This window comes from Lolium perenne, chromosome 7 (genome assembly GCF_019359855.2).
Source record: "Lolium perenne isolate Kyuss_39 chromosome 7, Kyuss_2.0, whole genome shotgun sequence".
NCBI lineage: Eukaryota > Viridiplantae > Streptophyta > Magnoliopsida > Poales > Poaceae > Lolium > Lolium perenne.
In genome coordinates, this window is record NC_067250.2 from 323,287,959 (window position 1) to 323,311,975 (window position 24,017).

General features: G+C 46.3%; 1 protein-coding gene across 1 annotated transcript; it reads right to left on the reverse strand.

The window, feature by feature from the left end:
• Window positions 1–20,835: 20,835 nt before the first annotated feature.
• LOC139829790 (uncharacterized) lies at window positions 20,836–23,064 on the reverse strand. Its single transcript, XM_071824552.1, has 2 exons — window positions 21,670–23,064; window positions 20,836–20,973 (listed from the first exon to the last, which is right to left on the reverse strand). The coding sequence occupies exons 1-2, from the start codon at window positions 23,009–23,011 to the stop codon at window positions 20,939–20,941; spliced, it is 1,377 nt and encodes a 458-aa protein (XP_071680653.1). The 5' UTR covers window positions 23,012–23,064; the 3' UTR covers window positions 20,836–20,938.
• Between the last annotated feature and the right edge of the window lie 953 nt (window positions 23,065–24,017).

Below are 24,017 nucleotides of genomic sequence, written 5' to 3' on the forward strand. Positions count from 1 at the left end.
CGCATTGCCTGTTTTGTTATGTTCGATGGATATTTCGATTCCATTGACTTTCAGTAGCTTTGTGCAATGTCCAGAAGTGTTAAGAATGATTATGTCACCTCTGAACATGTATATTTTGATTGTGCACTAACCCTCTAATGAGTTGTTTTGAGTTTGGTGTGGAGGAAGTTTTCAAGGATCAAGAGAGGGAGATGATACAACATGATCAAGGAGAGTGAAAGCTCTAAGCTTGGGGATGCCCCGGTGGTTCACCCCTGCATATATCAAGAAGACTCAAGCGTCTAAGCTTGGGGATGCCCAAGGCATCCCCTTCTTCATCGACAACATTATCAGGTTCCTCCCCTAAAACTATATTTTTATTCCGTCACATCTTATGTGCTTTGCTTGGAACGTCGGTTTGTTTTTGTTTTTGTTTTGTTTGAATAAAATGGATCCTAGCATTCTTTGTGTGGGAGAGAGACACGCTCCGCTGTAGCATATGGACAAATATGTCCTTAGGCTTTACTCATAATATTCATGGCGAAGTTTCTTCTTCGTTAAATTGTTATATGGTTGGAATTGGAAAATGATACATGTAGTAATTGCTAAAATGTCTTGGATAATGTGATACTTGGCAATTGTTGTGCTCATGTTTAAGCTCTTGCATCATATGCTTTACACCTATTTATGAATAAATACATAGAGCATGCTAAAATTTGGTTTGCATAATTGGTCTCTCTAAGGTGTAGATAATTTCTAGTATTGAGTTTGAACAACAAGGAAGACGGTGTAGAGTCTTATAATGTTTACAATATGTCTTTTATGTGAGTTTTGCTGCACCGGTTCATCCTTGTGTTTGTTTCAAATAGCCTTGCTAGCCTAAACCTTGTATCGAGAGGGAATACTTCTCATGCATCCAAAATCCTTGAGCCAACCACTATGCCATTTGTGTCCACCAAACCTACCTACTACATGGTATTTATCCGCCATTCCAAAGTAAATTGCTTGAGTGCTACCTTTAAAATTTCTATCCTCGACCTTTACAATATATAGCTCATGGGACAAATAGCTTAAAAACTATTGTGGTATTGAATATGTACTTATGCACTTTATCTCTTATTAAGTTGCTTGTTCTGCGATAACCATGTTCCTGGGGACGCCATCAACTACTCTTTGTTGAATATCATGTGAGTTGCTATGCATGTCCGTCTTGTCTGAAGTAAGGGAGATTTACCACCTAATGGTTAGAGCATGCATGTTGTTAGAGAAGAACATTGGGCCGCTAACTAAAGCCATGATCCATGGTGGAAGTTTCAGTTTTGGACAATATCCTCAATCTCATATGAGAAAATTAATTGTTGCTACATGCTTATGCATAAAAGAGGAGTCCACTATATGTTGTCTATGTTGTCCCGGTATGGATGTCTAAGTTGAGAATAATCAATAGCGAGAAATCCAATGCGAGCTTTCTCCTTAGACCTTTGTACAGGCGGCATAGAGGTACCCCTTTGTGACACTTGGTTAAAACATGTGCATTGCGATAATCCCGGTAATCCAAGCTAATTAGGACAAGGTGCGGGCACTATTAGTATACTATGCATGAGGCTTGCAACTTGTAAGATATAATTTACATAACACATATGCTTTATTACTACCGTTGACAAAATTGTTTCTTGTTTTCAAAATCAAAGCTCTAGCACAAATATAGCAATCGATGCTTTCCTCTTTGAAGGACCATTCTTTTACTTTTATGTTGAGTCAGTTCACCTATCTCTCTCCACCTCAAGAAGCAAACACTTGTGTGAATTGTGCATTGATTCCTACATACTTGCATATTGAACTTGTTATATTACTCTATGTTGACAATATCCATGAGATATACATGTTACAAGTTGAAAGCAACCGCTGAAACTTAATCTTCCTTTGTGTTGCTTCAATACCTTTACTTTGAATTATTGCTTTATGAGTTAACTCTTATGCAAGACTTATTGATGCTTGTCTTGAAGTACTATTCATGAAAAGTCTTTGCTTTATGATTCAGTTGTTTACTCATGTCATTTACATTGTTTTGATCGCTGCATTCACTACATATGCTTACAATAGTATGATCAAGGTTTTGATGGCATGTCACTCCAGAAATTATCTTTGTTTATCGTTTACCTGCTCGGGACGAGCAGAAACTAAGCTTGGGGATGCTGATACGTCTCCGACGTATCGATAATTTCTTATGTTCCATGCCACATTATTGATGATATCTACATGTTTTATGCACACTTTATGTCATATTTGTGCATTTTCTGGAACTAACCTATTAACAAGATGCCGAAGCGCCAGTTGCTGTTTTCTGCTGTTTTTGGTTTCAGAAATCCTAGTAAGGAAATATTCTCGGAATTGGACGAAATCAACGCCCAGGGTCCTATTTTGCCACGAAGCTTCCAGAAGACCGGAGAGTCAACGAAGTGGGGCCACGAGGTGGCCAGGAGGGTAGGCGGCGCGGCCCCACCCTTGGCCGCGCCGACCTGTCTCATGGGCCCCTCACGACGCCCCCTGACCTACCCTTTCGCCTACAAATAGCCTTCGTCGCGAAACCCCCAGTACCGAGAGCCACGATACGGAAAACCTTCCAGAGACGCCGCCGCCAATCCCATCTCGGGGGATTCAGGAGATCGCCTCCGGCACCCTGCCGGAGAGGGGAATCATCTCCCGGAGGACTCTACGCCGCCATGGTCGCCTCCGGAGTGATGAGTGAGTAGTCTACCCCTGGACTATGGGTCCATAGCAGTAGCTAGATGGTTGTCTTCTCCTCATTGTGCTTAATTGTCGGGTCTTGTGAGCTGCCGAACATGATCAAGATCATCTATCTGTAATTCTATATGTTGTGTTTGTTGGGATCCGATGAATAGAGAATACCATGTTATGTTGATTATCAATTTATATCTATGTGTTGTTTATGATCTTGCATGCTCTCCGTTACTAGTAGATACTCTTGCCAAGTTGATGCTTGTAACTCCAAGAGGGGGTATTTATGCTCGATAGTGGGTTCATGTCTCCGTGAATCTGGGGAAGTGACAGAAATCTCTAAGATTATGGATGTGCTGTTGCCACTAGGGATAAAACATTGATGCTATGTCCGAGGATGTAGTTATTGATTACATTACGCGCAATACTTAATGCAATTGTCTGTTGCTAGCAACTTAATACTAGAAGGGGTTAGGATGATAACCTGAAGGTGGACTTTTTAGGCATAGATGCATGCTGGATAGCGGTCTATGTACTTTGTCGTAATGCCCAATTAAATCTCACTATACTCATCATAATATGTATGTGCATGGTCATGCCCTCTTTATTTGTCAATTGCCCAACTGTAATTTGTTCACCCAACATGCTGTTTATCTTATGGGAGAGACACCTCTAGTGAACTGTGGACCCCGGTCCAATTCTCTTTACTGAAATACAATCTACTGCAATACTTGTTCTACTGTTTTCTGCAAACAATCATCATCCACACTATACATCTAATCCTTTGTTATAGCAAGCCGGTGAGATTGACAACCTTGTTGTTTCGTTGGGGCAAAGTACTTGGTTTGTGTTGTGCAGGTTCCACGTTGGCGCCGGAATCCCTGGTGTTGCGCCGCACTACATCTCGCCGCCATCAACCTTCAACGTGCTTCTTGACTCCTACTGGTTCGATAAACCTTGGTTTCTAACTGAGGGAAACTTACTGCTGTACGCATCACACCTTCCACTTGGGGTTCCCAACGGCCGCGTGCTGTACGCGTGTCAGATGCCCTTCAGGATATAGAGGATCCTGGGTAGAGTCACCACCTCTAGTTGTTACTTCATAACATGTTTCTCCTTAGGATTATTTTTTAACAAGTCATTTTGCACTTTAGTGAGTTGATCAATTTGAGTTTGAATCATTTGAAAATGTTTAACAAGCATCTTAACATCATTGGAGGTTCTCTCCACAATATCATGCAAATTGCTAATAGCTTGAGAATTTTCCATTAGATGATTCTCTACTCTCATATTAAAATTTTCTTGCTTAACAATATAATTATCAAACTCATCTAAGCATTGCGCAGGAGGTTTTGAATACAGAATATCTTCCCTAGTAAAGCGTTGAAGGGAGTTTACCTCAATCATGGATGAAGGGGGAATTATCTCACATATATCTTCTATGGGAGGTAGATTCTTCACATCTTCGGATTTAATACCTTTCTCCTTGAGAGACTTCTTAGCTTCCTTCATATCTTCATCATTCAGTTCAATTAAACCCCTCTTCTTCAATATTGGCGTTGGAGTTGGTTCAGGTGTAGTCCAATCATCATGATTCCGGCCTATTTTAGCCAATAATTCTTCAAATGCAGGAGTTCTTTTCCTGAAAACACAACCAGCACAACTATCCAAATATGCTCTAGACTCAATGGTTAGTCCACTATAAAATATATCAAGTAGATCATTCTTTTCTAAATCATGTCCAGGTCGAGCTCTGATAAGAGAACAAAATCTTGCCCAAGCCTCAGGCAATTTCTCTTCATCTCCCTGGTCAAATCTATAAATTTTCTGTAAAGCAATATGTTGAGCACTAGCAGGAAAGTACTTTCGAAAGAAAACATCACGCAGCTCAGTTGGACTTTTAATAGAACCAGGAGGCAAATTATTATACCAAGTTTTAGCATCATCCTTTAATGAGAAAGGAAAATTTTAGCGACAAAGTAAGTACGCAACTTGACATCATCAGAAAACAAGCTACTCATAGAAGAAAGTTCAATCATGTGTTCTACAGCACTTTCTTTTTCAGTACCACAAAAGGGTGTTTTCTCTACAATAGCTATATGAGATAGATCAAGAGAAAAATCATAATCTTTATCCTTAATGCATATAGGAGATGTGGCAAATTTAGGATCAGGAGATAACTTATGTCTAACAGTATATTGTGTGAGAAACTTTTTAATTTTTCTTGCATCAGCAGTAGCATTGCATCTATTAATAAAATCACCATTAAGCTCCACATAATCCTCATCAGGATCATCACTAGAATAATCAAGTTCAGGTGAATTAACAAGTGTAGTAGCATTTTCATTAGGAGTTTCAGCATTTTCAATTTGTCTAGACCTAGCAATTGTAGCATCTAGAAAGGATCCCAATGAACCACTATCATCAAGCACAGCAGAAACATTATCAATATTATGAGAGTTTTCAGATTCAGCAGACGTACCAGCAAGTGAAGCTTGCGGCGGTGAAACAAGTTGACTTATCACAGATGGTGAATCAAGAGTAGCAGAGGTACTCAGAGTTGTACCTTTTCTTGTAGTGGATGGTAATATGGCGACTTTAGGATCGCGAGTTTTACCCATGATGGAGAATTTGCAGCGAACAATATCAATCCAAGTGAACTTCCAAATAAAGCTATGCTCCCCGGCAACGGCGCCAGAAAACAGTCTTGATAACCCTCAAGTATAGGGGATCGCAGCAGTCTTCGCGGGAAGTAAATCCCAATTTATTGATTCGACACAAGGGGAGACAAAGAATACTTGAAAGCCTTAACAGCGGAGTTGTCAATTCAGCTGCACCTGGAAACAGACTTGCTCGCAAGAGTTTATCAGTAGCAACAGTTTTATAGCAGTAGCAGTAGTGAAATAACAGCAGCAGAGTAACACAGACAGCAGTAGAAATTATAGTAAACAGCAGGATTAAAATACTGTAGGAACGGGGACGGATAACGGGCATTGCATGGATGAGAGAAACTCATGTAACAATCATAGCAGGGCATTTGCAGATAATAATAAAATGGTGTCCAAGTACAAAGCAATCAATAGGCATGTGTTCCAATTATAGTCGTACGTGCTCGCAATGAGAAACTTGCACAACATCTTTTGTCCTACCAGCCGGTGGCAGCCGGGCCTGAAGGGAATCTACTGGATATTAAGGTACTCCTTTTAATAGAGTACCGGAGCAAAGCATTAACACTCCGTGAACACATGTGATCCTCACATCACTACCATCCCCTCCGGTTGTCCCGATTTCTGTCACTTCGGGGCCATTGGTTCCGGACAGCGACATGTGTATAAAACTTGCAGGTAAGATCATAAAACAATGAATATCATGATGAAACAATAACATGTTCAGATCTGAGATCATGGCACTCGGGCCCTAGTGACAAGCATTAAGCATAACAAGTTGCAACAATATCATCAAAGTACCAATTACGGACACTAGGCACTATGCCCTAACAATCTTATGCTATTACATGACCAATCTTATCCAATCCCTACCATCTCCTTCGGCCTACAGCGGGGGAATTACTCACACATGGATGGGGGAAACATGGCTGGTCGATGGAGAGGCGTCGGTGGTGATGATGGCGATGATCTCCTCCAATTCCCCGTCCCGGCGGAGTGCCAGAACGGAGACTTCTGGCTCCCGAGACGGAGTTTCGCGATGTGGCGGCGTTCTGGAGGGTTTCTGGCGACTTCGACTTCTTGGTCGCGATTTTTAGATCGAAACACCTTAAATAGTCCACGGGAGGGCGTCGGAGGCCAGCCGAGGGGGCCAGACGCTAGGGCGGCGCGCCCCCCCTCCTGGGCCGCGCCGGCCTAGTGTCTGGGGGCCCTGGGCCTCGCCCAGGCTTGCCCCTCTGGCTCCGTGAGTCTTCTGGAAAAATAAGACCTTTCGCATAAATTCCGAGGATTTTCCTGAAAGTTGGATTTCTGCACAAAAACGAGACACCAGAACAGTTCTGCTGAAAATAGCGTTAGTCCGCGTTAGTTGCATCCAAAATACACAAATTAGAGGTAAAACAATAGCAAAAGTGTTCGGGAAAGTAGATACGTTTTGGACGTATCACCCCTCCCGAGGATCGATCAAATTATCGACTCCACGGCAGGATGTGAACGTCTTTCCTTCCTGGATGCATATTCTGGTTATAACCAGATCAGATTGAAAGAAGAAGATGAGGTCAAAACAGCGTTCATCACACCCTATGGCGTATTTTGCTACCGAACAATGCCTTTTGGTCTGAAAAACGCGGGAGCAACATACCAGACGATGATGCAGAAGTGCTTAGCAACACAGATTGGGAAAAACGTACAAGTGTACATCGACGATGTTGTCATAACATCAAAGAAGGGGACGACGTTAATTGAGGATTTGAAGGAAACCTTCGACAACCTCGACAAGTTCTGCCTCAAGTTGGTGTTCCTTTGGTGTCCCCGCAGGAGAACTTCTTGGGTTTCTAGTCTCAGCAAGAGGAATCGAAGCAAATCCCAAAAAAAATCCAAGCTATCGTAACAATGAGGAAGCCAACAAAGTTGAAGGAAATACAGCAGCTAACTGGGCGAGTCGCAGCTTTAAGCAGATTCGTCGCCAGGCTGGGGGAAAAAGCGCTACCATTCTACGCTTTAATCAAGCAAGAGGAGAAATTCCAGTGGAACGAAGAGGCCGATAGAGCCTTCGAGGATTTAAAACGCACAATTTCGACACCACCAATCTTGGTGGCGTCGAAAGAGAAGGAACCTCTCCTGTTATACATCGCAGCCACACCTCAGGTGGTTAGCACGGCGCTAGTCGTCGAAAGAGAAGAAGAAGGAAAACTCCATGGAGTACAAAGGCCGGTATATTTCATCAGCGAAGTTTTATCGCCTTCTAAACAACGATACCCACAGTACCAGAAGTTAGCATATGGAGTGATTACAACAGCAAGAGAATTGCACCATTATTTCTCGGCACACCCGATAATAGTGGTCAATGAAGCACCTCTATCAAACATACTGAACAATCCAGAAGCTACAGGGTGTGTCTCCCTTTGGGGAATAGAACTTTCCCCTCGGGACATCACGTATGAAAAAAGAAAGGCAATCAAGTCGCAAGTTCTGCCAGATTTCATTGCAGAGTGGATGGAGTTGCAAAATACAGGACCCCCAGATTTGTCAAGAACTTGGACCATGAATTTCGATGGATCCAAGAGAGTAGAAGGAGCTGGTGCAGGGGTGATACTCATATCACCTGAAGGCGACAAATTGAAGTATGTCCTACGGATGACGTTCCCAAACGCATCTAACAATGAAGCAGAATACGAAGCCCTTATACACGGGATGAAGATGGCGAAAGCTTGCGGTGCAACTCGACTAAAAATCTTTGGCGACTCACAATTGGTAGCTCAGCAGGTTATGAACCAATGTGATGCAGTCAATGAAAGTATGGTGGCATACAAGGAGGTGTACAACGAGCTTGAGAAGTTGTTAGATGGATGCGAAGTAAATCACATCAGTAGGCTGAGCAATGATGAAGCCGACGTTCTCGCAAACATCGGATCGCAATGCCTTCCAATCCCGCCAGGTGTGTTTTGGGAAGAAATAGCTGAGAGATCCACAAAGCCAAAGAAGGCGCAGAAGAAGACGAAGGAGGAGAAAACTTCAGCGCCTCTCAAAGAAGCTCCAGACGAAGAAGAGGACCAGGAGCTGGTGATGATGGTAGAAGTCCCATGGATGCAAGCGTACATATCGTATATCCTAAGGAAAGAAATACCCGACGATCCAGTTGAAGCAAGGCGAGTTATTCGACGATCCAAAGCCTTCACAGTGGTCAAAGGAGAATTATACAAGCGAAGTATTTCGGCCGTGCTGCAAAGGTGCGTTACACCCGAACAAGGAAGGAAAATCTTAAAGGACGTACACGAGGGAATATGTGGTCATCACGCGAGCAGTCAAGCTATTGCGGCCAAGGTTTTTCGGGCTGGATTTTACTGGTTGACAGCAACCGAGGATGCAAAAGAGATAGTACGAACCTGCGACGCGTGCCAGTGATTCGCCGCAAAACCCCACTCTCCAGCAGCAGAGCTGATGCCAATACCATTGTCTTGGCCTTTTGCCCAATGGGGACTTGATATGGTGGAAAAGTTGCACAAGGCTTCGCCAGGAGGATACGAGTACATGTTGGTTGCTGTCGATAAATTCACCAAGTGGATAGAAGCAAAGCCGATAAATTCACCAGATGCAACATCAGCAATAAAATTCGTGAAGGGCATCGTTTTTCGATTTGGAGTACCTCACAACATCGTCACAGATAATGGTAGTAACTTTACATCCAAGGAGTTCAAGGCATACTGCGCAGAAGTAGGCATCAAATTGCACTTCGCGTCAGTTGGGCACCCGCAAACCAACGGTCAAGTCGAGAAAGCCAATGGTATTATCTGCAACGGTATTAAAAAGCGCTTGCTAGGACCGCTTGAAAAGGCTCGACATACCTGGCCAGAAGAATTGCCAAGTGTCCTGTGGAGTATTCGAACAACACCAAATACGGCGACGCAAGAAACTCCGTTCTTTTTAGTCCATGGAGCTGAGGCAGTGCTACCGATCGAAATAGAGCATGACTCCCCAAGAGTCACAGAGTATGACGAAGAAACTTCAAGAAGAGCTTTGGAGGACGATGTGGATGCACTCGACGAAGCTCGAGATGAAGTACTCTCACGAGTCACCAAGTACCAGCAAGACCTAAAAAAACTACCAGAGTCGACGATTGCGGCCAAGATCTTTCCAGGTCGGAGATTTGGTCCTACGGCTCAATCAACAAAGTACTGAAAAGCTCGAGTCGCCATGGCTGGGCCCTTACGTCGTCACAAAAGTAATCGAAGGAGGAGCGTACAGGATCAAGGACAAGAAGACAGGGGTTCCCGAGAAAAACCCCTGGAACGTGGCGCAGCTCAGGCGGTTCTACGCTTAGAGCCAAAATATAGTCCTCCTTTGTAAAAATACAATGTACTGAAACGCCCCCGAGTTTTCAGACGCACTCTTTTCCTTTTCAGGGCACCGAGTGGGGCTGGAAAGGTTTCTAATGACGCGGTCTCGCGGTGCTACAATATAATAAAAGATAGTGATGATATACATCCTTTTTCTTCGACAGGCTCGGGGGTTCATAACCCACGACAGCAAAATACATATATTCTCGCAAAACAGTAAACTCTTCGAGAAGACAAAATAGTATAAGCTCCAGCCAAAGGCTCGGGGGCTTCGCAATATAGATTACACTTCGCAATATAGACAACTTCATCAATACAAAGAATTCGACAAAAATATAGACATAACTTTTTGCAATATAGTACAACTCAGTCAAGGCCTAATATACTATTTATGGATAAACCTTTGTTATTTGCAGCAGTTGTTTTATGCTCAGCATAGCTCCCCTTGACAAAGAATTCAGAATCCATCCGAAGAAGTTCATCCATCATCGCTTCGGCCACAGGAGTCACCATCTCATTGATTTCGTCGACGTTATTCTTTCATCGCGATTTCTTGGCCAGGCAGTCAGGAACAATCTTCGTCAGATCTAGTTTTGGATGGCAAATATGTATCATGATCATGGCGAATCTTGCTCCAGCAGTCAATTGAGCTCGTACAAAATTATGAATCCGAGTAGCATCTCGAAACTTTTCCATCAATCCAAGAAGAGTATCGGGAGCTTCATCTCGCGGAAACATAGTCTTGTAAACAAGGGTCAAGGTTCTCGTGCAGAAGTTAAGGAATTCGCGAACCTGACACGCACGGTCTTGGAACCTGACAATCTGTTGGGTCCGCTCAGGAGTGGCCCAGAATAGACAGCCATGGTTAAGTGAAAGGTTAACGAGGAGGTTCGTTCTTACATTAACCCTTTCATCTTCAGCAGCAGTGTCGAGAACAGAACCTATCAAGCGAAAGAACAGGACATTCAAAAAAAGGGGGGTACAGCAAAGACAGAAGATGTTCTGGGTTGAAAAAAGCATACCCAACATATCCACACTAGCTTCAGTCATTAGCTCGAGCATACTATTTTCCCGAGTAGTTGCTTTTTCAGCTTCCGAAATAGCAGCTTCCTTGGCAGTTATGGCCTCTTTAGCTTGTTGAAGGGCAATTTTCTCTCTTTCGGATGCTTTGCGGGATTGCTCCATCATCGCAAGAGTTTGCTTTTTCATGGACTGAAGTTGTTGGCGAAGTTCTTGTAAATTTTGCGAGGAGTGTTTGCTTGAAGAACCCTCAATAAGGTCATCATCGACAAGTGTCTTCTTTGAGAAGGAGGAAGCAGGAAAAGTATCAGCAGGATGAGGATTTGCGGAGTAGTTATCAAATATCAACTGGAAAAGAAAATTTCAGTATCAATGGTCACGCAAAATATAATTCCATTGATCTTCGGGACATTTACACAGATATTACAGAAGGAGTCTTCAAAAGAATTACTACGACACTTGTCGCCAAAGCTACTGTGGCGACAAACTTCAGAAGGAACAGGAAAATGAAAAACAGAAAAAGATAGGGCATCATATTGAGGCGGCGTACCGTTGGATGGAAAAAGTGTGCGGCAGATGATGTACACGTGGAACAGGGGTAAAAAAGTAATTTCACCCTACAGGCGTTACAGTGCGTGCGCCAGGAAAAGCGGAGGACGTGTGCCCCCCACTTGCACGACGTGTCAATATGATGCGTAACTTGGGCCCGCAAGGCAGCGAGAGAGAACATCTCGCGATTTCCAGGAACAGCGGTCGTGGCTATCGTCAGCAATGATGTCACTTCAGCAAGAGAAATATTCGACTCAACAGTTTCATAAAAAGGCGACATCAAAAGATATTAGAGAGCCTTTGATCAAATACAAGTTTTTGATCAATTGCTCGGGGGCTACTTTGGGAAAAATGAAAAGTTCGAGAAAGAAAAAATAGAAATGGTGTGAGCCTATGATCAAATACAAGTATTTGCTCATAGCCTCGGGGGCTACTCCCATCGGGAGCGCTGTTCGCACACCCGAGAGATTTGAAAATTTCGGGAGAGAAAGAAAATATAGCGGCATAAGGCGTGGAGCCTACACCCAAGCACAAGTCCTTGGTTGTAGCCTCGGGGGCTACTCCCATCGGGAACGCTGTTCGCGTGCCCGATGAAATTATAAAAAAAACAGAAGAAGAAAGAGAAAAGAAGAAAGATAGAAGAACAAGAGAGTATATTTCGAGTTATAAGTAACTCTACATATACTCCCATCGGGAGGTCAATATAAGTCATCCGTTGACTCAATAAAATGTGCCATTCCAACAGCCGAATAAGCACTCGACAATATATTCTCAGAACGCCAAAGTTGCGAACAATTTCTGAATGCCGCAAAACTTTGCGAAGGTAAGACCCCAGATCCGTTCTGTGTGGCGTGGCGCCGTCTCTGATGTCGGTTCGCTACTTTTATCCGTATCAACAGATACGAAGAAAAATCCTAACGGATGCGTTAGGTACCCGATAAATATGACTGGGACTCGACAGAATGGTAAGACCTTAAGCGGCACCTGTCTAAGTTTACACCAGTATCCCGAGATCATGTCCAGTGACGTGATCTTGAAGTAGGTTTTTGCGGATTGCCACTAAAGCAGTTAACTAGTACCTGATCCGTCAGATGAACTAGCCACAATTACCATTATCCCTGTACAATATAGAAATTCGTATGGACAAATATAGAGAAGTTTAAAGTTGTCGAGTAAATATAAACAGTGGAGATTTTCCCTGACTCTACGATTCAAGCAAAATCTCGGGGGCTACTGACATAGGCACCCCTAATGGGCCTGCCGAAGATAGTACCCGGAGTTTACTGAAGGCCCACGACTCGGAGAATAAGAAGAATCGGAAGCCCAATTTGTTATTAAGGAAAGCTAGAGTTGTATTAGGAGATAATATTTGTAATCTTGCGGGATGAGTTGAAAACCCTCTCGGACTCTGTAACTTGCACAATACGAATCCCTCGGCTCCACCTCTTATATAAGGGGGAGTCGAGGGACAAAGAAAGCATCGAATCATTGTCTCGCAAACCTTAGTTTTCATATCGTCGAGTACTTTTCGGCTGAAACCTTCGAGATCTACTTGCCCTCTACTTCCAACTAAACCCTAGTCTACAACCCGTAGGCATTGACAAGTTAATCCCTTGTCAGGCGGCCTTGGACTAGGAAGATAAAGTAGGGCCCCTAGCTATATATATGCTTAGAGCAACTCTAACACTGTAAAACTAGCTGAAACCGAAAAATTCCGGCGACTATACGGGTTTAGGCCGAGAGTGGGCCAGAACAGAGCCCGAATTCGCGGTATGGCCCGTAAAACGAGTTCGGGGGCCCGATAAACTCAGCGGCCGCCCCGTATTAAAAGGGGCCGCGGAGGGGAGTTCGATTTCCAAACCCTACTCCCCTCCGCCGCTTTCACTCCCTCCGCCGCCACCTACCTCCTCTCCGGCGAGCCATTCTGCCACCTCTGACGCCGCTCTGCCGCTTTCGCCACCACCCCTTCGTCCGCAATGGGGCGCTTAAGACGCGTAGGTAGGGGAGGGGGCCGAATCGGCGGCGGGAAGGAACCACCGCGTCCGCCGGGTGTACGGTTGGAGGCAGACCGCGCGAGGCGGGCGCGCGCGAGGAGGCGCGCGAAGAAGGAGAAGCCGAGCCCCCCCCCCCCCCCCCGCCGGCTCGTAGCCCGCCGATGGCAATGACGACGATGACGCTGACGGGCCGCCTGTAGCCTGCGGGAGCTCGGCGGAGGTGGCGGCGCTCATCGTCGCGTAGGAGTCGCCGGCGAGGAAAAACCCTCCACCGCCGACGGGAAGCGCCCAGGTGACAATCCGGGGCATAATCTATTAGTTTAGGTCTCAAATTATTGAATGTAGCTCGATATGCCCTGTTTTTTGGCTAGTTTAATGTAAATTATTGACGAATGAAGCTTGATCGGAGCAAAATGGGTTCAATTTCGCAAGATCGCTAGTTTGATTTTCCTACGACGTTTGATTTTCGCTTTTTCAGTTCACGATTTCGATTTCTGATCTGCTCCGTGACAAAAGGATCTAAACTCAATAGTTCGGGAGACCGAACTCGGCGTTTTCGGTTCAGAGATATATGGGCTGGAGGCGGCTAGAACATTCCCTCAAGGAAGAAGCCATATGTTGTCTTACCATGAGCTGTATCCATTGGTCAAAATGGAAATCATTGGTTATTAGTTCGGAAAAGAGTATCAGTCCCGGATAAATCCACTTAAGAAGCAGCTTCTTTTGCTGGGAGCAAGGAACAAGAAAGGTCTTGAGCTGTTCTAGAGATACTCTTACAACAGTTACTTTAGCAAACCAGTAAAACTCATGCCTGTTCTTGGAGCATACCTATAGATACTGCACTTTCTTTTACAGCATATGTCCATTCTACACACTCCCTTCCGCGAGAAATCTTGCACTGTGTTAAAGAATTTGGCCTTCCTAAAACCGAGTGCCAAACTTAAGTAGCTTTGTCTTTGTCGTTCCTTTGTGCCCAATTGTTTGTATATTCCCTTTTGGAACTCGAGTAAGGCCTTATAAGAGATTTTCATGCATGGTTAATACTAAGGTGAACCCCTAAATCAAGTGATCTAACAAACAGGATCCAAGTCACAAGACGAAGGATAGATCCGCGCTAGCTCTGGGCCTAAAAGATCGACACTGAAACGCCTCCACTGCAGGGCCGGGATATCCTTGTTCTTTTTCCCCAGGCCAGTGACATTGGAGCGTCTCTTAACCGTTTCCTTGACCGTCACCCGTTCATCTCCCTCACCCTTTGCCGTCGTATTGGTTGGTGCAGCTCCCTCCAGCCGCCGACACTCAATCTTCACAAAAGTGCCCTCCTCGAAGACGTTGTAGTGGGCGAGCATGCGGCCGTCGTCCAGCTCCTTGCCGCGCAAGAAGACCCTCTGGCACTCCACCGGAACACCTTCCTCCTCCTCCACCCGTTCCTTGATTCTGCCCACCGTGTCCCTAACATCGATGTCCAGCTCGACCTTCCTTGTCCGCAAATTGACCATCCAGCGCAACAAAAGCTGCAGAGTTGTGTCGTTCCGCACGCCGTAGTCCGCGAGCGTGTGGCCGTCCTCCATCTGTTTACTGCCGCTGCAGAGCAGCCGCTGCCACGCCGGCCGGATCCCACCACTTCGGTCCTGCACCCTGAGCCGGAAGCTCTCGACAGTGTCATTGGTCTCTACGCCGGAGATGGTCATCGTGCTGCCGTATGACCTCTTCACGAACACCTGCATCTTCGTCTCCACGAGAGTGATCGTGGACGAGTGGACGACGCCGTGCTCGGCCAGCGTCGTGTCGTCGTCGTCCGGCAGAGCCGAGCAGGCGCACACGAGGCGTTGCCGCGACGGCGGGATCTCCACCATGTCCTGGAGCGTTGCCTTGACGCTCGCCACCGTGTCGTCGCTAGAGACCTCTAGGGCGACGACCTTTAGGGCGTCCGGAGCATAGTCTGGACGGCATGGCCTAGGGAGGGTGACCAAGACCGTCATCTTCTTCTTCTCGTTCTCTTCCTCATTGACTTGGGCAGCTGCCATGGCGGCTGTTACAAGGTTTGCTTGGATGGTGCGGCACCGCGCGTGGCCTTTTTAGATCGGGTACGTAGATCTAAGACGACGGCCCGATAGGAGATATCGATCCAGGTTTTTATGTTCAGTCCGTGATCGACGGCCGGCCGGCCGAACTCTGTTCCCAGGAATACCTTGGTTTAGATGGAAAGATAAATTTCCAGGAATACCAGGAATACACACCTGGTGCACGAGAATCTTTTCTTTTGCGAATCAAATTTAGCCCTAACCTTGTTTTCAGTAGAAACTAATGTGTAATAGTACGCTCTTTACTATTGTATTGGAGTTGGGGATGGTGTCACTTTAACATCAAACATTCGGAAGATCCCAGCGTTCATCATCTCAAAATCGCCCATCTCTTCTCTTTACTATTGTATTGGAGTTGGGGATGGTGTCACTTTAACATCAAACATTCGGAAGATCCCGGCCGTTCATCATCTCAAAATCACCCATCAAACTTCGTATCAATCCTATGTACGTTAGCAGGAAATATAGGAAACATATTTATTATGTATCAATCAACTCGCTACAGTCAAGCAAACAATCACATCCCACGTTAACCATGTCGGACGAGGCTTGCCTGCGGCCTGCTCATGCGCCCATCAGTGCGGCGGGACCATTCACTAATCATCCAAGGGTTCCGCTTCCTTTCCTCTCCCACCTGTCCCTTTCCAGGTAAAAAAAAGTCGCAAATTATCATCTTAATACATATCTGGTACATACGCACGTCCGTCCGTCGACATCCTCCATCATGACGCGGAGGTCCAATGGTTCATCGGGTGGCGGCGGCCGACGATGTTCGCCGCACTGGCGAGCAAGGACTCTTTGATGGTGGTGGTGGCGGCCGGCGATGTACACTGCAGCGGCGGGCAACTGGGCAAGGGCTCTTCAATGGTGGTGGCGGCGGCCGGCGATGTCCACCGCACCGGCGGGGCTACGGGGCAAAGATTCGATAGTGGTGGGACTGATGGCGGCGACATCCATCACATTGAGGACTGGGACATCGCTCTTGCTTTGATTTACTTGGCCTCTTCCATCCTTCGTGAAGATCCCCATTCCTCACTTCTACAGAACATGCACACGGACAGACAAATCCTTTCTAGCTAGGGCATAACATAAGAAAACATAATCAAATTTCTAAAAATATTGTCCATACAAGTAGGGCAACGCAGTAAACTTTATATTTTAAATTTTTCTCAAAAAACTATATGGCTCATATCTAGAAATAGGGAATTATCAGTTACAGTAGTAAACTATTCCGTAGTAATCGGATGCAAATTCGAATTGGCTGCATTGGATGCATCCCCTGAAACTATCTTGCGTGCGTGCATACATATCCGTGATTAGTTCTCGCGCAGCACGTTTCCTTCCATCTAACCAAAGTATTTCTCAAATATATAACCAAGAAATGCGGAGGCAAAACCTAATAACGGAGTCAGCCAGCCAGCCATCGATCACGATGTGGAACACGAAACCCTGAAACTGTGAAAAAGAACCGTACGTCTTAGATCTACGCCTACGCGATCTGAAAAAAGGCCATACGGTGCCGCTGCGTGCACCATCGATCCAAGGCAAACCTCGCAACAGCCATGGCAGCCCAAATCAACGAGGAAGATCAGAACAAGACGGAGAAGATGACGGTCTTCGTCACCCTCCCTAGGCCCCGCGACGCGCACCAGAACTACCGTGCCCCCATCGCGCTAAAGGTCGTCGCCTTAGAGGTCTGTAGGGATGACACGGTGGCGACCGTCAAGGCGAGGCTCCACCGCATGGAGCGGATCCCTCCGCTCCGGCAGCGCCTCCTGTTCGCCTGCTCGGCCCTGCCAGACGACGATGGCACGACGCTGGCCGAGCACGGCGTCACCGACTCGTCCACCATCCAGCTCGTGGAGACCAGGATGCAGCTGTTCGTGCGCTGCACGCACAGGCCGAACGTCGTGACCGTCGCCGTTTCCGACGTCGAGAGCAGCGACACCGTGGAGAGCTTCTGGCTCAGGATGCAGCGGCGGGAGGGCGTCGGGCTCCGGCCAGGGATGCCGCAAGTGATGTTGCTTTTAGGGAGCGTCCGTTTCCAGCCGCGTCCTCCAAACAGCCCCAAACCATGTAAATTGATAATAAATAAAAGTTATTTTTATTCAAATTTGATTATATTTTAAAACTTTGAATGAAGTCTGCTAGGTGATCGCCCTAGCCTACTTGGTGTCCCTAGGGACGCTTGATGGCCCTGCCCCGTTGTTGACTCCCTCACTCTTCTGCTTCGTTGTCGCCGGCTCCCTTCGCTGCACGCTCGCCAGAGCTCGGTGAGCCGCCGCGTCCTCCAGGAGCCGCTAATGCAGCGCCTCGTTAGCCTCATCCTTAGCCTTATTTAGCGTCTCGAAGGACGGGAGGATGGCCCTCTGCCCCACCCCCTTGTCCTCCGGGTCAGGCCCGCTCCATTCGTCGTCGTTGTCGCTCGACTCCCCGCGGCCGCCGCCTCCCGCCGTTGTTGCTGCTCCGCGTAGAATTCCACATGGGCCTCCCGCTCATCCGCTGCCTCCTGCTCCACGTCATCCATGAACTGCACGTTCATCGCCGTGTCGATGGCATCATCTTCACTGGCTCCGTTCTCGTTGAACTCTTTGTACCATTTATGAGAATATTATCTGTTGTTGAATGGTTAAAGCATAAAAGAGGAGTCCGTCATCTGTTTTCTATGTTGTCCTGGTATGGATGTCCTCAAGTTGAGACCTATCAAAATTGAGAGATCAAATGCGATCTATCTCCTTGGACCTTTGTACAGGTGGCATAGAGGTACCCCTTTGTGACACTTGGTAAAAACATATGTAATGCAATGATAATCCATGGAAATCCGAGCTAATTAGGACAAGGAGCGGGCACTATTAGTATTCGATGCATGAGGCTTGCAACTTCCTATGAGGTTTTATGCATAACACATATGAATTATTACTACCGTTGACAAAATTGTTTCCATGTTTTCAAAATAAAAAGCTCTAGCACATGAGTAATCCCTGCTTCCCTCTGCGAAGGGTCTTTCTTTTACTTTATGTTGAGTCAGTTTACCTACTTCTTTCTATCTTAGAAGCAAACACTTGTGTCAACTTTGTGCATTGATTCTTACATACTTGCTTATTTGCACTCATCATATTACTTTGTGTTTACAATTATTCATGAGATATACATGTTGAAATTTGAAAGCAACTGCTGGAACTTAAATCTTCCTTTGTGTTGCTTCAAAACCTTCTATTAAGAATATATTGCTTTATGAGTTAACTCTTATGCAAGACTTGTTGATGCTCGTCTTGAAAGTACTATTCATGAAAAGTCTTTGCTATATGATTCAGTTGTTTAGTCATTATCTATTTGTAAACAAACTATAGACCATTGCTTTGAATCACTTCATTCATCTCATATGCTTTACAATAGTATTGATCAAGATAATGATGGTAGCATGTCACTTCTGAAATTATCCTTTTTATCGTTTACCTACTCGAGGGCGAGTAGGAACTAAGCTTGGGGATGCTTGATACGTCTCAAACGTATCGATAATTTCTTATGTTCCATGCTAGTTTTATGACAATACTCACATGTTTTATATACACTTTATATCATTTTTATGCATTTTCCGGCACTAACCTATTAACAAGATGCCGAAGCGCCAGTTCCTGTTTTCTGCTGTTTTTTGTTTCAGAAATCCTACACAGGAAATATTCTCGGAATTGGACGAAACAAAAACCCACAGTCTTATTTTCCACGGAGTCTTCCAGAACACCGAAGAGGAGACGAAGAGGGGCCACGAGGCGGCCACACCATAGGGGGGCACGGCCCCACCCCTGGCCACGCCGCCATATGGGGTGGGCCCCTCGGGCGTCCCCCGACTCTGCCCCTTCGCCTATATAATCCTTCCGTCGCGAAAACCCTAGTATCGAGAGCCACGATACGAGAAAAGTTACTGAGATGCCACCGCCGTCAACCCCATCTCGGGGGGTTCTGAAGATCGCCTCCGGCACCCTGCCGGAGAGGGGAATCATCACCGGAGGGCTCTACATCACCATGCCCGCCTCCGGACTGATGCGTGAGTAGTTCATCCTTGGACTATGGGTCCATAGCAGTAGCTAGATGGTTGTCTTCTCCTCTTGTGCTATCATGTTTAGATCTTGTGAGCTGCCTATCATGATCAAGATCATCTATTTGTAATGCTACATGTTGTGTTTGTTGGGATCCGATGAATATGGAATACTATGTCAAGTTGATTATCGATCTATCATAAATGTGTTGTTTATGATCTTGCATGCTCTCCGTTGCTAGTAGAGGCTCTGGCCAAGTTGATACTTGTAACTCCAAGAGGGGTATTTATGCTCGATAGTGGGTTCATGCCTCCATTGAATCTGGGACAGTGACAGAAAGTTATAAGGTTATGGATGTGCTGTTGCCACTAGGGATAAAACATCAATGCTTTGTCTAAGAATATTTGTATTGTTTACATTACGCACAGTACTTAATGCAATTGTCTGTTGTTTGCAACTTAATACTGGAAGGGGTGCGGATGCTAACCCGAAGGTGGACTTTTTAGGCATAGATGCATGCTGGATAGCGGTCTATGTTCTTTGTCGTAATGCCCTAAGTAAATCTCATAGTAGTCATCATGATATGCATGTGCATTGTTATGCCCTCTCTATTTGTCAATTGCCCAACTGTAATTTGTTCACCCAACATGTTATTTATCTTATTAGAGAGACACCACTAGTGAACTGTGGACCCCGGTCCATTTTTTTACATCTGAAATACAACCTACTTCAATCATTGTTCTATGTTGTTCTTTGCAAGCAAACATCATTCTCCACACCATACGTTTAATCCTTTGTTTACAACAAGCCGGTGAGATTGATAACCTCACTGTTAAGTTGGGGCAAAGTATTTTTATTGTGTTGTGCAGGTTCCACGTTGGCGCCGGAATCCCTGGTGATGCGTCGCACTACACTCCTTCACCAACAACCTTCATGTGGCATTCATCTCCTACTGGTTCGATAACCTTGGTTTCTTACTGAGGGAAAAGCAAATAGTATTGTGGATCTTCATCAAGTGGCAAAGAAAACAATTGTTTCAGAAGGTAATAGCAAGATTAAAGCCTATACATGTAACGGATAAAATAATACAACTAGCATTGAGGTTCCAAACATGCCAACCAAGTTACTTAATTGACAACAGAATAAATCTATATATCGATGATGTGACTGCTGTTTGTAGTAAAAAACAGGGTACTGAGATATTTCTTTCATCTATCGATTATGAAACAGCCATACTAAGGGAGAACTCTGGGCATGGCCTAGGCGTGAGGTTACTCCAACATCAACACCATGTAACACATTAGGATAATATGTGAATCACCATCATTTTACTTGTTCTACTGTGTCATTCACATGTGTGAATCCCCATTGTCCGATGAAAGCAGTTTGAGGGTGCATGCGCCTAGCTGGCGACCACATAGTTTCCCCCAAAACAGAAAAGAATCAAACATACGAAATCTCACAAACAATATCCAGAAGGTCTTCTTACCTTAAGAACCATTTCAGCACATTAGCACATCAAACCAGACATTCATCCTATGGATCGTACACTTCATGACCTTCGCGAATGACTGTTCCAAGAAGCATAAGTTACACAAATGAGCTGACAAATAAAACTTGAGCCAAACAACTCACTTTTTAAACTCATAATTATAATTATAGATGATTTATAGCTCACCTTTGATGCTAGAAATGGAAAACAAAACTACATTAAATGCAAGCCATACTCCTGAAAGTATTATAGCTAGCTAGCTTATAAGAAATAAGGGACTCTAGAATTTTCTCATATAAACTAGTATCCCTCTTCATGCCAGGCAGACAAAATTAAAACATGACCACCACGCTACTAAACTCTAACAACAAAACACTTGGGCATTCGATTTAAAATACATGGAGCCTAACTCAAGACAAGAAAAGCAATTAGTATTCTGGATCTTCATCAAGTGGCAAAGAAAACAATTGTTTCAGAAGGTAATAGCAAGATTAGACCTTATACATGTAACGGATAAAATAATACAACTAGCATTGAGATTCCAAACATGCCAACCAATTTGTTTAATTGACATTTGATTTTACATCTTTTAATCATTTGGCATTTGAGCTAGATCTACCATGAATGAATACAGCCAATGATACCATACCATACAGTTATAAGTTAAGCTAAGAGAAAACTGCTGATTAAGCTTATGCTGTTAGCTAGTGTGTATGAAGTATAATTTGGGCTACCCCCACAATACAATAAGCACTAACTAACGATGAGCAATTACCTGGCGTATAGAAACACCTGAGAGGATGATAGGCGCCGATATGAATCAAGGGTCCAGAAAGCATAGTAGATTGCAACGACTTAAGGTCAAGCATGTAGACGGTGCCATTCACATGTAAAAGCACTACATCAGTATCCTCATCATAACCCTGAATTCTGTCCCTTCTTTCGGTCCGAGGAGGGTGTCCAGGAGTGGTATCCATTCCAATGATCTTCCACGGCACCCACGTGGTAACGCCATGAGCATCGACGTCTCTCTTCCACATTATGAGAGAAGGATAAACCAGCATGGCGTAGCCAACGGCGCCATTCTCAGCCTTGATGATCTGATGGTTTATGCAGCGTTCGTCATGGGTAACAGGAGGCCCCATCATCACAGCTATTCTGTTCTCGTCCAGATCGAACTCGAGTATGCTGCCGTTGATCACGGACAGCCAGTAGAGACGATTGCCAATGAGGACGGCGGGTTTACCATGGATGTCGGATGGAGACTCCGATGAGATGAGATCGCCCCATAGGCCGGTGTTGGAGGAGTATACGCAGGCGAGGAGTCGGTTCGGGTGCCTTCTGTACATGGTGACCAGGACCAGCTTGAAGGGGCTGGAGTGGCAACTGCCATGCATGTGGCCAGGGTCGGACTCGGCGGCGGCGCAGAGCACCGCCCCGTTGACGGAGACCCGGCCGAGGTCAGGCGGGAAGGCCACCGTGCGCTGGTCGCCGGTGATGGGGTCGCAGACGATGACGCGGCTGGGAAGGCCACCGTCCGCGTCCCACACCCGGGTTTTGACGAGGACGCGGCCGTGGCGGCAGCCGAGCACGTCCGTGTTGTGGCCGCAGCGCCCGAGGTCGAACCGCGGAGGTGGGATGCGGTCGGGAGGGTCGAGCATGGGCGCGAACACGATGCGCTGGCCGTCGTCGTCGTTGGGCACGAAGGAGCCGAGGAGCGGCGGGTTTCGGTGGCGCGCGCAGAGCTGGCGGTGGAACTTGGGGTCGGCGAGGAGGCCCCGCCAGCGCGTGCAGACCGCGGAGGCGCGGGCGAGCGAGGACGGCGTAGGCGGGAGGCGGAGGAGGATCTCCCGCAGGATGTCGTCGTCGTCCGGCAGGGAGGCGGGCGAAGCGCGGCGGCTGGTCATGGAGGAGGCGCCCTCCTCGCTCGCGCGGATTTGGGGATGGAGGCGCGGGCTGCGGCGGCGGGCCAGTCCAGCCCCGTCCTCGCTCGCCTGGGTTCGGGGATGGAGGCGCGGGCTGCGGCGGCGGTCGAGTCCGGCTCCGGCTCCGGCTCCGGCCCCGTCCTCACTTGCGCGGATTTGGGAACGGAGTCGCGTGCTGCGGCGGCGGTCCATTCCAGCGCCGCCAAGCCAAGACCTACACAACAGTGTTTCGCTCGTAGCCTTTTCTTTGCCCAGACAAAATCGGCGACTGGATAGATTCAGTTTCGTCAGACAATACACAATTTATGTTGCTCATAACTGTATTTGAGAAATATGGATTGCAGCTCATAAGGGCATCTCCGACGCCGACCGTTTGCGTCCGCTGTGATTTGAAAATGCGTCTGGCACCACCTCCAGCGGCGTGACACAAAGTGACCGGGTCATCTATTGCGAAAACCCGGCGCATATTTGCGGCAGGTTTACGTCTCTGCGGACGCTGCGCGGAAGCGCAAAGTGTCCGCTCGCGTCTCCACCGGGTCCGCCTGGCAGCGAACCTGCATCGAGGGCATCGCTTCGGCGGCTGATGCGTGTGGTTGGCACGTCCGTTGGGAACCCCAAGAGGAAGGTGTGATGCGCACAGCGGCAAGTTTCCCTCAGTAAGAAACCAAGGTTTAATCGGACCAGTAGGAGTCAAGAAGCACGTTGAAGGTTGATGGCGGCGAGATATAGTGCGGCGCAACACCAGGGATTCCGGCGCCAACGTGGAACCTGCACAACACAACCAAAGTACTTTGCCCCAACGAAACAGTGAGGTTGTCAATCTCACCGGCTTGCTGTAACAAAGGATTAACCGTATTGTGTGGAAGATGATTGTTTGCAGAAAACAGTAGAACAAGTATTGCAGTAGGTTGTATTTCAGTAAAGAGAATTTGACCGGGGTCCACAGTTCACTAGAGGTGTCTCTCCCATAAGACAAACAGCATGTTGGGTGAACAAATTACAGTTGGGCAATTGACAAATAAAGAGAGCATGACCATGCACATACATATCATGATGAGTATAGTGAGATTTAATTGGGCATTACGACAAAGTACATAGACCGCCATCCAGCATGCATCTATGCCTAAAAAGTCCACCTTCAGGTTATCATCCGAACCCCCTCCAGTATTAAGTTGCAGAGCAACAGACAATTGCATTA